The 16,344-nt window shown below is 50.3% G+C and overlaps 1 protein-coding gene across 1 annotated transcript; it reads left to right on the plus strand.

Annotated features, from left to right (window-relative positions):
* The first annotated feature begins 219 nt into the window (after positions 1 to 219).
* On the plus strand, positions 220 to 8,185 carry LOC119106889 (serine protease 33). The gene is made up of 4 exons (XM_037230232.1): positions 220 to 1,456; positions 2,437 to 2,859; positions 3,135 to 3,305; positions 6,453 to 8,185. The coding sequence occupies exons 1-4, from the start codon at positions 1,115 to 1,117 to the stop codon at positions 6,867 to 6,869; spliced, it is 1,353 nt and encodes a 450-aa protein (XP_037086127.1). The 5' UTR covers positions 220 to 1,114; the 3' UTR covers positions 6,870 to 8,185.
* Positions 8,186 to 16,344: the final 8,159 nt, after the last annotated feature.

Below are 16,344 nucleotides of genomic sequence, written 5' to 3' on the forward strand. Positions count from 1 at the left end.
CGACCAAACGCACCCGTGCTCTGCGACGGCCCACTTGTCAAGATGGCCGCTTTTTCAGCGCATTGTGGCATTTGGCGATCCTAGTGTAGGACAGCTGCCCTACCCCTTCGACGTGCGACCCGCAGCAATCGCATGACGAGGAGTGCGCTGCTCCGTTGTCAAACTATCAGACGTCCTGGTCTTATTTTGTAACGTAGCTTGCTTTTCGATTTGTGCTTATGTGCGCTGGCCGGCTCATTTGTAATAAGTTAACAAGAAGTAACATACTTTCCCGCGTGGAGCCACACTAAGCGGCCCGACTGTGATCCTATCGGAACAGCTTGGTAACCAGCTTTGGCGGGTACCTGTCTGCTGCAAGGGTGTTCGGTTGCTGGTTCACTTCCTTCTGCAGTCTTTACGGAAAACATTTTTTATTTTCGCTGAGTTAGACAGCTATCCACTTGGATTCTAGTTTTCGTCGGATGGTGGTCTTTTTTACGTAGATGTAGGATTCCAGTGACATTCTGAGGTAGCCGGCGATGACAATGACGATGGTTTGTCGAAATTGTATCTGCACAATAGCACTAAGCACTTCTCTAAAGCTTGCGCGACATAAACATTGGAAGCAGTATATGCGACAATTTGTCCACGATTTGAATGTCTTGCTGGAATATCTTTAACCGCCGAATAAACCACCCAGGGAAGGACGGGCAAAGTGGTCCGAAGGGTTTTGGGGATGTTTTTGCTTTTAACACAGCACCGGAAAAGTGCAAACTGCATATCATAATGATATTCCAGCAATGTTGCACCAAATGCGTGCGACTTTGGTGACAGTAGGTTCAACGTTGACATGCCTGTTCGTCATTGGCGAAACCGGCCGCGCTAACACTGTTCCAGAGCACAGGCTCGCTTCTGTCCATGTTTGGTACCGGGACGCGCGTGGTGCCGGCTGAACCAGGCCGACTCACGACCGAAGGCCTCAGCCGCCGGCACTGTGTCGGCAGCACCGTCCGCGGCTCAGCAGTGTGGTCCGCAGACGCCCACCCTGCAACGCCGGAAACATGTCGCCAATGTCTTCGATCCCGTGTGGGCCATCGATCCAGACGACTTTCTATCGGGGAACTGCTGCGGCGACATGTTCCACTGTCCCACGCGGCAGGCGACCTGCCTGCGCTGCGGCGAAGAGGAGTGTAACCCCCTACAGCTGGGTATGCCTGGCTGTCCTGACCTGCAGTGCCAGCTTTTCGGCCTGTTATGCGACCAACGCCGTGACTGTGCAGACGGCTCGGACGAGGTGCATTGTGCCGACATCGTCGCGTCTTACACTGTCACCGGCGGCATGAGCATCAGCAACTTCGAGCTGGTCATCTACGGGGTCAGTTTGGAGACGTGCGCCGCCTACTGCTTCTTCCACCCCAGCACTTGCCTAGTCTTCAGCTACTCCAACACAACTGTCGGCGCGACGGGCGGCGTGACGGTGAGTGGCCTGTGATGCGTGACAGTCGGCTGGTGGTGGCCTGAGATGTCTGACAGTTGGCTGGTGGTGGCCTGTGATGCGCGACGGTTGGCTGATGTTGGCCTGGTATGCGTGACAGTTGGTTGGTGGTGGCCTGAGATGCATGACAGTCGACTGGCGGTGGTTTGTTACGTTGACTGCTGGTGACCTGGTATGTATGACAGTTGACTGGTGGTGGCCTGGTATGCGTGACAGTCGGCTGATGTCAGCTTGGGATGCGTATGCGTGACAGTCGGCTGGCGTCAGCTTGGGGTGCGTGACAGTCGGCTGGTGTCAGCTTGAGATGCGTGACAGTCGGCTGGTGCCGGCTCGAGATGCGTGACAGCCGGTTGGTAGTGGCTATTGCGCCTCGCGTCACCGCGTTTCTCAGGGACGAGATGCATAATGCTGATGTGTGTGCATGTTCGTGTGCGCCTACGCTTGTGCGAGCGCGTGTGCTTGTGGCTGTACGTGTACATGCGCGTGCACGTGAGCATGAGCGTTAGGTTGGTAGATTTGCTGACGTGTAGGCCTAGATGGCACGTGCCTTTGAAAACTGTCAGTGCGATGTCAAGACTCAATCAAGCGTGCGGCAAGTGATCCCGGCCCTGTTTACTCACCCGAAGCTGCTTCGAATACGGGCTACTAAAGATCCTTAATTCTGAGGTAACCCTGTAAAAGTAACATTGAAAACTATCCACTCGGAGGCTGATGTATGCCTTACTGGCGCAATGCGGATCTGAGCCATGGACTTGGAATGAATCTGGGCCTTGTGGCATGAGCCAGGTGAGCTGAGGAAGCTGGGCTGGGCCATGTGACGACCGCCCTGTGCACGGTCGTGGACCTCGAACAGATCTGAGTCTGGCAGCATGAAGTGACGACCACCCTGTGCACGGTCGTGGACCTCGAACAGATCTGAGTCTGGCAGCATGAAGTGACGGCCACGCTGCGCGCTGTTTCAGCAGACCCAACAGGCGGCTTTCGGCCGTCGCACCTACACCAGTCAATGTCTGATTGGCTGTACGGTGTGCGGCCTGCTCTCAGTGCCCAACGTTTACTTCACCCTCTACAAGAGCACTGCGACGACGACCGAGCTGCGGAACAAGGTGATGCTGACGCGATCTGAGTCGGACCCGGCGCGGGACCTGCTGCCGCTGTTCCCCACCTGCGGCCAGCGGAGCGTCGAGCCGACCAGCGTGGTGACCGTCGATCGCGTCGTCGGTGGACATCAGGCCGTGTATGGCGAGTTCCCGTGGCAGGCGCAGATCAAGGTGTTCGACCCCAAACAACAAGCGTATGTTCCGCACTGCGGGGGTGTCATGATCAGCGACCGCTTCGTGCTGACTGCGGCTCACTGCATCACCGAAGGATATGGCAGGTACGAGGTGAGATATCCAACAAACGCGGCGGGAACCGTTCGCTCTTCTGTGAGTCGGTCTGTCAGTGGTGCTTTAGGTGGGTGGGGTGGGTGTGCGGAACAGCGCGACCAACGTCGAGTCTTTGGCCAGCATGATTACCCTTATACAACACTCTGTCTCTTCATCATATAGCAGTCGACCAGCGTGCTTGTCGATGCCATAATACGACGGCCTTTCCCACCCGCAGGTCAGAACGGGCCTGCGTGCTTACCCCGAGACCTAACGAGCCATCCCTCCATCAGGTAGTGCTGGGTCAGTACGATCTGAGGACGCGCGATGAATCGGAGCGGGCGTTTGCGTTAAGAAACGCGGTTATCTTGCCGGACTACCGCACCAACAGGACGAAGGTGGGAGATTTGGCTATCTTGGTGCTGGATCTCTCCAATGAACAGGCCATACGCTTCACCAGACAGGTGAGAACTGAGGCCCAATGAGCCGATGCACCGTTTCGCCTCATGTATGAACCCTGCCTTTGGAATGTTGAGCACAAGAGCGCAGCCAGGGCTTTAGCAAGAGGGTGGGGCACAGGGTTGAGAAGGAACTCCTGATGGCGAAAGCCCCTTCCCCCCCAAAAAAATCGCGAGATCTGGCACAATTGTTGATGAGGGTCACGGTTTTTCGTGCTTTATTATCATTTTAACTCCTGTGACTGGAATAGAAGCCGTAAGCTATCTTGAAATTCAAACATCATTAAACTGAAGAAAACAGGCGTTAAGCGACTGCCTGAAGGCTGTTACCTGCGCTCTTCATTTTGCAATGGGTCATTGGAGTCCCTTTAAACCGGTGGAACTGGGACGCTTTGCAGGAACTTTGGTCTGGGTTCTACAGAGATATTGAGGAAACCGTGGACATAGAGTGTGGGTCGAAATGGGTCAAAATTTGTCCTAGCATGCCTACATCATGCTTGGCTTGAAAAGTTCAGCACTCAGTCCGAATCGATCAGTGATAGATACAATTGACCACGACGCCCGGCGTTGCAATCTCCGTAGACTGCTCGGCGTCGTCTCAACGGCTAACACTAATCGTTTGCAACCGGGGGACGAAAATCTGGCGGTGGAACTGGGGGACTAAAATTAAAATCCCTATTTGTTGTATTGTTGTCACTGTTAATCCGTCTAGATTACAACCGCAGAATACAAAAATGTGCACCAGTCAAATCTTTGAACAACACGGACTTACTTCGGAGGGCTTTCGGAGGCAACATTTCACGACGGTTGATCTCGCGCGCAGTGTCCGTCACCTGGTGGTACTTACAATGGCAAACGCCGCTCCGCTTTACGAAAACTGCGACAGCGGGCGTCGCTGTTCGTGCTCCCGAGATTGCAAGCCCACGGGCTCAAAACTTTCCGATGTAATTTGGTGCGTTAGGCCATTCTGCAAAAGAATCGGTGCTCTAGAGAAAACGTGGGTTGACCTTTCCCCTTTTTAACTCATTTCGGCCCACTGTTTTCAACACTAATGGGATTCCTTGCTTGTTCCGGGTAAGGGGCCCCTTGAGGAGGACATTGTTGGACGCATAATCGTTCACGGTCAAGGGGTGAAAGGCCGTTCCGTCCCAGCGGTGGGTGCCCTCTGTCTGTCATTCGGGAGATACGGTGGCAGGGGTCCCCTGGTTGATCCGAAGGCCCTAGGAAGGATACATCATATCACACTGGTCCCCCTGTCTAACGCCCTGACGCGGGAGGCCTTATGACCCGCGCACTTGACCCCAGATAGATGCAGGACCGTTCATTGACGCGAAAAGATCTCAATTATTGGAACACCTGCGGTGTTCCAATAATTGGCACATAGACTCCACTTCGGCTTAACGGGCCCATCGCTCGCATTGGGTTGGAGGGCCCGCCGTTCGGTACTTATGGCCCTGACTGACACAGGGCTCTTCCAGTGTCTGAATGTGAACTGTTATCATCAGTTCTCATATTTCATTTAATTGTCAGATATCCCCGATTAACGCAAGAAGTCATCTGTCATTTTGGGCTATATCCCTTCCCCATTCAGCAAATATTCCCCAGGCCGACTCGGGACCCCTTGTTGACATGGTACACGGTTTAACACTATGGGCTCCTAAACGACACAGGGGCCCCACATTTTTCCAGACCGGACGTCCGGCGGGGAGGGAGACAGTCCCTGTTGTGATCTACGGACCGGTCCTTGGGGCCCTTTGATCCCTATAGCCTTCCAGGCGGGTCCTTGATCTTTGGTTCACAGGGACTTACCGGTCCATCTTCGGGCCTCCTCAAACAAAGATCAAGGAAACTCGGGACCACTTGCTGACGCATGCCTTCTGTTAGGCAGTGTGAGCCCCCGACCGACACAGCGGCCCGATCATTGTTTCAGGGACACATACCAATGTACGTCATGGGCCCCAGACTTGCTCCTGCTTGGGAAAGGGCCCCAGGGTTCAGACCGACATAAAGCCAACTGTTCTGTTATGGTGGTTTCTGGCTGACATAGACGGCCGCATTACCTGAGGACATCCCCAATCGGTGCAAGAGGTTCTGTGACTGATATTTCTTATCCCGGTCTTACGGGCGGGTATCCCTTATGTGACCTAAAGCCAGCCCTTCGTTCCCTTGGGTCCTCCAATCGGGCTCCTGGTCCTTGGTTTCTGTGAGCCCTCCAGGCTCTCCTCGGTCCTCCTCGAACACTGCCGCTGGACGACTCGGGACCCTTTTCCAACACAGGGCAACCTATTAGGCACAGTGGGCCCGTGCCAGACGCTGGGACTCCGACCAATGCTAATCGCTGGCCCCGGCTTTGTCCCCGCTCGAAAAACAAGCCCCCAAGCACAAAAATGTGGGGTGCCGGTGGTGTCTGACCAGCATATAAGCCCTTTTCGACTCAGGGACCCCCAACCGTCGCAAACGATACTCTGGCTGGCATTGGAGGTCCCGGCCAGCAGGGTCGGGGCCTCTGAATACGGCCTCCAACCAGCCTTTCGGACCCTCGGGGTCCTTAATCGTAGGTATCGGGTCGGGAACCTGAATGAACCTATGGGCGGTGGCACATGCTCCCAGTGCTCGCCTTACCTTCGCCACTGGTTGAACACCAAGTTGTAAAAGCTCGACGCAGGGTGATGAAAACAGGGATAGAAAGTGTGGTGACAGGGTATTCATATCTTATTGTCTTCGGTTATTTGTGTCTAGTATGTACATCTAGAGTTTATAAAGAATAATATCACCCCTCAAAATATTGAATGAATAATGTCAGGCATTGCGTGAAGATTCCAAACAAAATTATGTATGCAAGAAGACAGCGCCAGCAGTTTGATCGTCAGTGCCTTCTACCGATTAACAGGATGATTATATGCTGTTCTTGCATGAAAGAATGTAGTCCCGCCTACGAACACCGTGAGTGTCTAAAAGGCTTTTTTAGACCTCAACGCGACTTGTGGCAATCGCTTGCCGGTTGCTTGCCTCCCGCAGAGCTGACAGTGCCGTTCTCTCAGCTGGCGGAACCCTACCGTGTGTGTGCGCGCGCGCGCACGTGTGTGTGGGATGGATTGGGCTACCTTGCCGTATGCTGTGAATGTGTACCTCTGTGTGTGTGTGTGTCGGTAGGTGCGTCCGGCCTGTCTGATCCGGCCGACGGACCCGCTGCCACCGCCCGGCTCGCGCTGCCTCATCTCCGGCTGGGGGAAGTACCTGCCTCTGGCTGACGTCACCCCCTTCCGGCTGCGCGGGGCCCTCGTGCCCGTCGTTGATGACCGCGTGTGCGCCAGGGCAGACGTGTACGGCGACGCGTTCGTGCCGGACAAGATGATATGTGCCGGCTTCCTGGAAGGCGGCGTTGACACGTGCCAGGGCGACTCGGGCGGCGGGCTGGTGTGTCAGGCCGGGGACGACGGGGCCTGGCAGGTGGTGGGCGTCGTGGCGACCGGCGGCGTCCAGTGCGGCGCCCCCAACCGGCCCGGCATCTACACCGAGCTGCAGGCCTACTATGCCGACATCGTCAGCATCATGTCGGCAGTCAACTGAGGCGCCTTCGTCATGACCAACTGAGTGGCGGCGGCACCGAGGTGGCCTGGTCGAAGTGTGGACGCGGGTCCATGCTCGGCGGTGCTCGTTGTTGGCTGCCGCGGTTGCCCTCCAGTCAAGCTTCGCGCAAGGCGCGACGGACTGCTGGGATACACGGTGCCTTTGATGTCTGCTGTGCAGTCCTTAGCTCTCTTTCGGGTGAGCTCCCCCCGAGCTTTTCCTATTCGGGGCGAGGGGGCGGATTTGGCTCCACTTGAGATATCGTCAGCTAATACGCCATATTTTGAGGAAAAATCTTAACGGCATTTGATTTCTTGTGACGCAATGCATATTAAAACAGAAATCTGGAAAATTTCTGATAGTAGGTAACAGGATAGCAAGACATGCAAAATGAATGCAATTTGATCCAACGCGCTCATCACGTTTGGCAGCCAACTTCAGCGCGACCAGCGCAGATAGATGAACAAAATTATTAAAGCGCGTTGAACTTTCAAAACTGTAAATTCTCAAGCGCATCTAGAAGATGCACAGCGGATTGAGAACAAAAATCATCCAAACATATTTGTGGTTGGGCATATGTAAAGCAAATGAGTGGTACTCTTCTTTGTTACCACAAAGGCGGCCTTCTCATCTGGTAACGGTAACGGACCTGCGGACCTACTTTCTCTTCACCTGTGGAAACCAAAGTTTTGGCATGGGCACAGTCAGGGTGTATATTTGGGTTGTGAATTGGAAGGCTAAGCGGGTAGTAGGCATGCATGGCTGTCAAAAGCCTCTCCCCAATGTAAATGACGTATGGCGCCTACGTGACATGCATGGGTGTGTACCGTAGACGCATCCCATTTACCAAAGGAAGGGTTAAGGGCGCTTGATTGAAGGGTCGCGGATTGCTGGGGTCAGCTGACGGCCCGCTCTTGGTGGTCACGAATACTGCTATCTCAACCGCGTGTTGTCGTTCCTGGATTTGTCTCCGGTGTAGCTTCTTACGATATCGTTTGTTTCGTTTGCTGTACAAAAGAAAAAATAAATGAAATGCAGCATTTTAGTAAAAGTCTTCATGTGGCAGAGATATGGGGCTACGTTACTTTCATGCCTGCAGACGGTTCTACGGAAAGTTGGCTGTTTGGCCTTCCTCCAGCTTTATGTGTGCGAACATGGTTCTATGTTATCCATTGGTAGCACCGTCACGCTGAGGTGGCTATGAGGGTACATTCCTTGAAATACCCGTTTGCAAAACCTGGATGCACCGTTGTCACCTTTAATGTCCCTTGTGCAAATATTGTGTGAAGGAGGGTAATACATGCCTGGTAAAGCTGAGTCTAATACACGCATTTCAGTATGGTACTAGAAATCTACTATATATACCTTCGTGTGTCAGAACTTAAGCTTCCAATCAGTATTGCGCATCATGTAACTGAAGGGAGCGTCTCGCACATGCTGCAATAGCGAACGGCTGTCTAGTTTTAGTAGATGTGATATGCAGGGACATTGCAAGAAGCCGTCAAGTAAATGAACATTGCATCACATTGATAGCAAGTATAGACTGTCAGGAAATAATTAAGAATATCCTACATGAACATGATAAGAAAGTTATGGATCGCCATGGTCTCGAAGGCCCGATCTTTAAATCATGGACCCCGCGCGTCCATGACTGCACCGCAAACTAGGTAGCTTGCCATGGAAGTCAGAAAATCAGCTGTTTACCGTGACTAACATGCATGATATACATGCAAATACATCAAACATGCAGGAAGTACATGAAAAAAATGCATACATGAAATACGTGAAAACATACATACATACACACATACATGAAAACCGTTGCCCATCACACAGTAGGAGTTAGGCTTCACTAGACAAAAAATGTTTATTGGATCGGTGCAAGACAATGACACTATTTTCTTATGACGGGCACATCAAAATTGGTAAGATAGAACTCGACCTACAGGTCTGCGAAAACCTGACCAGACGCTGCGAGCAAGTCGGCCATGGAGCGATTGTGTTGCCAACGTACTTCATTGGGGGTCGGTCTGAGTTGAGAAGTTTTGCTTCCATATACTGAAACGCGTCCCCCACATGAAGGGAAGGAGTTTCGCAAAAAAAATGGAGGTGTGGTGCTCGGCAGTGAAAATGGCAAGACATCCCCTACAATAAATTGGCAAACGAGTTGTCCCCTCATTGGGCCCACTTTTTCACAAGTTGGTGCGGGATAGAGTCTAAGCTCGGAGGGAGGGGGGGGGGGGGGTGATCACTGTCTATATACATATGTTGGCAGTATGTAAAGAGCACATGGCTTAGTCCCTTTTTATGTCAATATGTGCCCTAGACTGAGCCGCGACCTTGATACCCTTTCGAGGTTAGAACGTCCAATGTATGCCAGGTCGTTTGAATTGTACGTTCATGTTTTTTCTCATGTTGTCTGCCGTTCATCACTGTTTTATGACGTGATGGCAAAGTTTATGAATATACGATCATATCTGGAAAATGCTACATTATCGATCACGATACATTCTGCGCTTACTAAAGATCTTCTTTTGACCCCTGGAACGGCCACCGTCATGCTAATTTTGCTCTCATGCATTAACTAAACTCATCTTGCAACTGTGTTATATACTGGAATCCTCATTACTTCCGTAAGCGCAAGGCAGGACGTACATTTCTGGAGAAATCTCCATCTTAGCATGATCGCAAAATTTCACTGAAGGTCGCCCCCAAAAGCGAATCCCTGGGCCGTCCCTCCACAAGCCTTGTGAATCAAATTTTGACACATTACATAAAACAGATGGTAAGGAAGACACAAAATTCCAATGCATGCTCATTTTCCAAATTTCATTCTCAAATGTGGACCAGGACCATAGCTGAGAAGGCAAGAACATGCCTTACACTCACGGATAAATATGCAAGGCACCACGAGAAAAGGCCATATCACGAGCACAGAACGATCTGTAGTTAATCAAACACCTCCAACACCACTACGGCCACCTATCGACAGACTGAAGTACCGTAAGTGAGTGGTAGGATGGGAAGTTCGCAAGGACAGTTTGGCAGCAGCGTAACGTACAAACGTTCCATGACGCAGTAAAACAGTGACGTATTTACGGAGCATACTTACTACACAGAGAAAAACGTTGCCGTTAGCAGTCTTTTCCGTCTAAAACTGAATCAATAGTTATAAGCGAACTTATTTCATCATATATGATGCCTGCTTCAATATCGTCAAGTGTGGAACATTCCCCTCAACAGGGATGGCCGTCTGGAGGATCTGCAGGGCAGCGCTCGCAGAACCTTGCGCTAGCCATTTCATATGTGCTGCAATTGCAGCATTGTCCGAGCGAAGAGTGAACAGTGTTCCTCCGCATCATAAGCAGGTGATCGTCGATACTAAAAAATCCCTGTTGCTTGAGATACATGGCGGCGGCGCCAGCGGGGGATGGGGAACGGGAGGGATGAGTTTCCCTATCGTCGGATAAGAGGTGATATAGTTCCCCCTATTCTAACAACTTTCGTGTAGATGAAGCTCCCTCACCTCAGTATAGAATAACATTGTCACAAATATCGGTGCGGTGCTGCTAGGACTCCGAAACCCTGCTCGAAGATTTCTCCTATCCTGGTCAAACACATTCAATGGCGTTGTCCTACGCGGGATTAGAGGGTGGTTGGAGCATACGTATCTGCAGCCCATGGCCATTATACATTTTTGAAGGGAGAAGTGAACCCTAATATGGTAATGCTCACTAAAAGTAGATTTACCCTTATGCCCGTAAATTAACTCATCGCTGAAGCGGTAATTCATTATGTATTCGCCCGCGATGGATTTTCATCACAGTTTACTGCTCAGTCACGGTAATTCAGTTCTTATGATCGCTCTTTTTTGGGGGCAAGATATTCCTCAGACACATGCGATTTAAATGAGTGAGGCGCTTGTTCCTTTCAGGGAAACCATTTCACTGCCTCTTTACTCCATGACTGCGGATACGTATTTGGTTCTCTCCGTTCGGAAGAGTATCTGTCCAAACAACGTGTGGATGACAGTAAGAAACGATTAACCATTAACGATTAACCATTTCGCCATTAACCATGTTCACTCAATCTATTACCCACGCTATCCCAAGTCAACCCGTGGCTCCATGACAACTTTCCCACGCTAAAACTGCGTCGTCCTGCTTTAGGCCGCCATTTTTGCGTTGCGTGGGTAGTGCGTAAACGGAGCAGATGCTTTGAAAGTTCGCGTCGTGAGTTACTGAGGCCGTAATCATAACAAGTACCGCTCGTTCGGAAGTGCGTAAGAAGCGGCGTCCCATGCAATATCGGCAAGCCCTGGAAAGCCACGCACAATCTGCGTGATATCTCAATCTCTCTCAGTCTCAATCTCAATCAATCTTGCTCTATCATTGTCTGGTGATACCCCGCCTCCCAAAACGCTCGGCACACATCTGCGCTGTTCTTCCTTGGTTTGAGTTTCTGACACTGGCGACAACACCTCTTGGTAGGTGGCATCCTCATGGTAGGTGTTAGCTCAGGAGAACTTCCAAAAACATTCCTGAAGCATGCATAAGTTTTAAAGAGCCTTGGGCATGACCCGAGGGAAGTGTGGGATCATCTGCGTGCTCGCAGATAATACGAGGGGAACAGATTGAGGGATGATTGATTGTCCATCACGATTGTGGTGGAAAGATTTACAGACTGCCTCTCTGGATTGTTGTAAACAGTGGCAGGCTGCCTTTCCGGACGATTTTGCAACAGGCCTACGGTAATGCCACTGAGCATGTCATCTTTTGATTCATTCACTTCATTTATCTTCAGATTCTTTTAAGCGTTCTGAATCGTTTGCGCTTGCCCAATGTTTTCCACTTGAACAGGTTCCGCTTGAAAACCCACACATTGCCGGCAACGAAACGCATATATTTTTTCGTGCATGCGTTTCCAGGTAACTAATCTAAACAACGTGAGCAATAGTGCTGACAAATTCCGGTTTGTTCGTCATATTGCACGACATTTGGGGCTTACAAGCGACGTTTTGAAAAAACGCACTTGTGTAACCTTCGTTCGCCTCCGGCATCACAGCATTTGTTTGGGATGTCGGGGTGTCCGCCATTTGTGTGGGTCTTTCTCTGGTGTTGGTTGTGCTGGTATTGACTTGTCATCCCTGCGTCCGGCAGACCTTGCAGTCTAATCATGCTCACAGGGGTAAGTTTTACGTGTCATTGGCTAGATTGGGTCTGTTTTTTAAACAATTATTGTGTTTCATGACAAATTTGTATTCGTCATGCGTATAAGCAAACGGAAATTAGAAGTTCATACATGTTAGTTTTCCTTTTACTATGTAGTACATTATATTATACCCTACAGTAGTTTTCCTTATGGTTAATATGCTGCCATTTTGATGGAAAGTCGATTGCTTTAATTGATCCGCTAGTGGATTTAGTAAAGGAATGCACACAGATCAGCGATAGAAAGTGATGCATAGGCAACTGATGCTATTATAACCCAAAATTTCTGCGTCCAGTCTGGCAAAAAATCGTCGGCTGCACTGGACACCTACAAGACGATCTGTGCTCGGATATTCTCACTCGTGTGTGAAACTCTGGCTGGGCCAAATTGCACTGAATTTTCCTAATCATCGGCGTGTGAGGAAATGTCTTTGGAATATTGTTTACCGGAAACTACCTTTGTGACATCATAATGCTTTGAAACATTTGCTCTCTTACTAATGGAGTTGGTGGCGCCTATGTGCCAACCTATAAGCTCTTAGATTTAAAGAGTATGTGCTGAAATTATTCCCATGTCACTGCAACGCCGTACATGATCTACCCCTGTCCTAAGACACGTCGACCATTGATTGCATTTTTTGCAATCTGGGTCTACATTGATAGTATCGTCCGTTACATCGAAATTAATTCTCCCTCACAAATTACTAGCTGAATGCATGTGCAGTAAGATGGAACAAGTCAGGACTATTCTCAGCATCCATATTTTTCAAGAAGCGTAGCGCATTGAGTTTCTGCTGATCACTTTAAATGAGCACAAGCAGTGATGACACTCATTATATTTTATAATTTTGACCTTTGTACCGAAAATAATCAAATATCTGCACTGTTCTGAAACAGTTTTCTGGCCTTGATTCACAAAAAGTCAAATCATTTAACGTGCTCATGGCTCCAACATGCTTTTAGATGCTTTCAAAGAAATGCTTATGATCGTACATGCCTATTTACAACTTAGACCTAACCATTGACTGGTAGACAATAGAATAGGACCTTTTCCAAATCTGTGCAGACCCTGGAAATAGGTACCAGAAATAAGCAACCATTCTAGCTCCCGCACTCTTACGCCTGACGCCTGGTGCAAAATGTGATGACTACTCGAGATGCAGACGGCTAACGCAGAAGGTCTCGATAACCACAACCGAGCTGCCCGAAACATGACGGCTTGGATGAAAGCTTTCAAGACCCGTGTCGAGTAGAAGGTTTCAAAGTGATTTACTACAGGGCACCAATGCTGCAGTCACTGTTCCGTCGCACGTGTGCCTCACATAAGCCGCGCTACGTTTTGCACAGAATGCGTGCAGTGGGTGTTTATGAGAGGTCAAAAAAGTGTTACAGTGTTGGGAAACAATTGGAGTCAGAACATTTAGAAGCTAAAACGTTTTCAGGGCATTGGAGCCACGAGAACGACATAGCTCACAAAAAGGACCGCGCTATAATAGTTGGTCAGGCACCAAGCCAGCCATAGCAGTCAGTCGTCTCTGTAGACTGCACACAATTTTGAGAGGACGCACATTGCCTACTTTCAGTCAAATTCGCTGATTTCCAAGGGATAATTGGACAGTTCTTTCTTGGCAGGACGACGTGATACACAGTCTGGACGGTTTGCCACCCTGAAGGTGGAGGCCAGCCCGGTCATAGAGCCGATGCCAGGGCCGTCCGGGGAGGCCTCAGAGACGTCAGCCCTTCAGCCTTTCACGGAGAATCCATGTGACCGAGTCGATTACGACAGACGATGACGGTGACTTTGTGGATCCCCCTTCACGTCAGATCGTCAGACCTGTCGGCGCCCGCGGTAGTCCGCAGCATCCCCCCCCCCCCCGCCTGTGGCTGACCCAACGGCCGGAGCACGCAACCCCTGAAGACTGAGCTTCTGCGCATCTCAGGCAACATGCAGAAGTCCATTCTTCAGGATCTGGGCGACCACCCTGAGCAGGGCCCGATATGGGGCAAGGCGCTGTCGGCATCCATGACGGACTGGTGCGCCGCCACGTCCTTCGTCGCCCTCCCTTCTCCCCCCCCCCCCCCCCCCCCCCCCCCCTCTTCTGTCAGAGCCAACTCTACGAACAGCGGCAACTAGGTCAGCGGAAAACGTGGCCACCATCCCTGTCCAACAACTGGAGAGGCGGAAGACCTGTCCACTTCATGGACGGCAGCGTGTGTTCGCTGGTCGTCCTTCGAAGACCGGATGGGGCAACCACCCGTGCCAGCGGGATCCAGGCATCGCTGTGCCGCAGCGCCGCACAGCCTGCAAGACTGCGTCGAGCAAAATCGAGCGATGGGTGGCAGAACATGTCTATGTCAAGTTGATGTTATGGAGCGGCAAGTTGGGTAGTTTAAACAAACAGACAGCGCACCATAGAAATGTTCTCCTGTAGATTGTTTTCTCTCATTTCAGTGTTGTGATCAATGCATGTACATCAGATGCCTCCTTGTGGAAATATCCGGGCCTTTCAGTATATTCCTCTGGCTTCAGGCCGAGGCTTAGTGGGGCTTTGTGCTCTGATGTCTTTCTAGCCGTTCCGAATACAGAGTCTGAGGTGGTGGCACGCATTTAAGTCTAAATGTGTTTGGGGAAGTATGCAAGATATCTGGTGTTAACATGTATCGAAGAGTATAGGTATTGCGCACAGGAACCTACAATGCTTGCAGCCGCTTGTTACATGCCGGTCCCGGGTGCCGACCCGGCTCAGGCTGCTGCTGTGCGTATGGCTGCGAAGAAGCATGACTCAACGTTGCGCACGCTTTGTCTAGTTTGTGGCTACGGAAGCGGGGGTGGCTTAATGCGATGATGTGTGATGATGGTGTTTGATGGTGTGTTTGATGGCACTATGATGACGTGTTTGCCTGAGGACGGGAAACTGTACGCCGTGCTTGGTGCAGTCTGCTTTTTGGCTGCATAAATCACTCGTGCAGCTTGTGAATGTTGTTTTACTATGCTTGTGAGACGTCCTTTGGACGGAGCATTTATGTCTTCGAGTGTTCAGCCGAGATTATTGTACGCGGACCACTGGACCATCACCTTAAGAAGTCAATGACGTCCGGTACAGTGCACCATCTCATTCAATTTGCCAGGCCATCAAAAGAGTACAGCCGACGGGGTTCCAAGAAATAAGAGGTGCCAGTTGACGTAGTGCGAGACAGTCTGCTACAATCGGATCTCGTGCGGTGGGTCTCGTTCGTGTCAGTCTCGTGGGATCATTCGGGATTCCGATTTAACTTCGGTCTTTATACAAGTCACGGACGTAAAGCATGCTAGAAATGCGAGGAATTTGTATAATTAACATGGTCTATATCCCGTTGCTTTCACAGCGGACAGCAAGGAACGCGTGCAATGGCTAATATTTTTTAGTGGTCGTAGATCCCATCAGAGCTCTAGTTTCCCTCAAATCTGTTGAGGAAAGCAGTAAGCACGGGAGTGATCAGCCTGTGGTACCGTGAACATTATGAAGTCTGAATGTACTAAGTGAATGCAATTGAGTCTAAATCTAGTCTAAATGTCCATTCTCTCCCTATGTGGGTACATTTACATTATTACCTTACATACCCATCCTCTCTTTAGGTGGTAGCAATGTGCATATTTACAAGAGTACATTTAGGTTCCTATGCCTTCACGTTTTCCTTCGGCATCTGAGGACTGAGGCAAAAGGGAATCCGAAATTGGAAGGACTTTGAAAATGCTGCATCTTCCAAGATCCTTCAAGGAGGTCTGCATCCCGCGGAATTTTTATTAGCATGACGTGCTGTTTTGTAGGGATCCATGTCTTTACGGCGGATTGAGGTGGAAGTGGGAGAAGGAGAAGGGGGAGGGGTGTGCGTTCGTGGGCTTAGCTGCGATTTGTTCGGGGTCCGAAAAGCTGAGACCCTCAACAAAATACGATCTTAATCCTCTGGACAACGTAGCGATTCTATGACCATTGGACGGCTCTGTGCGACCCCCAAAAATGCTTACAAAAATGCATAGACATAACAGAAATAAGCAAACAAAAACCATTTGAAGACGTTTCACTGCATTTCCACCACTTTCATCCATTATCTATCCAACAGTGTAGGCTTTAACGGCCTGGACCGTCCTGCTTCAAATCACAGTTTCTCGTTGTTCTGGAAAGCTGGTTGTAGAGCTTCAGGAAATATGAACGTATGTACAAAATTAAACTATGGATCTATTTCTTGTCGCCCATGATGCGTCGAAAGATGGAACATTTTTGCCA

The sequence above is a fragment of the Pollicipes pollicipes genome, unplaced genomic scaffold (genome assembly GCF_011947565.3).
Source record: "Pollicipes pollicipes isolate AB1234 unplaced genomic scaffold, Ppol_2.1 Scaffold_6338;HRSCAF=7518_pilon_pilon_pilon, whole genome shotgun sequence".
In the NCBI taxonomy this organism is placed as follows: Eukaryota; Metazoa; Arthropoda; class Thecostraca; order Pollicipedomorpha; family Pollicipedidae; genus Pollicipes; species Pollicipes pollicipes.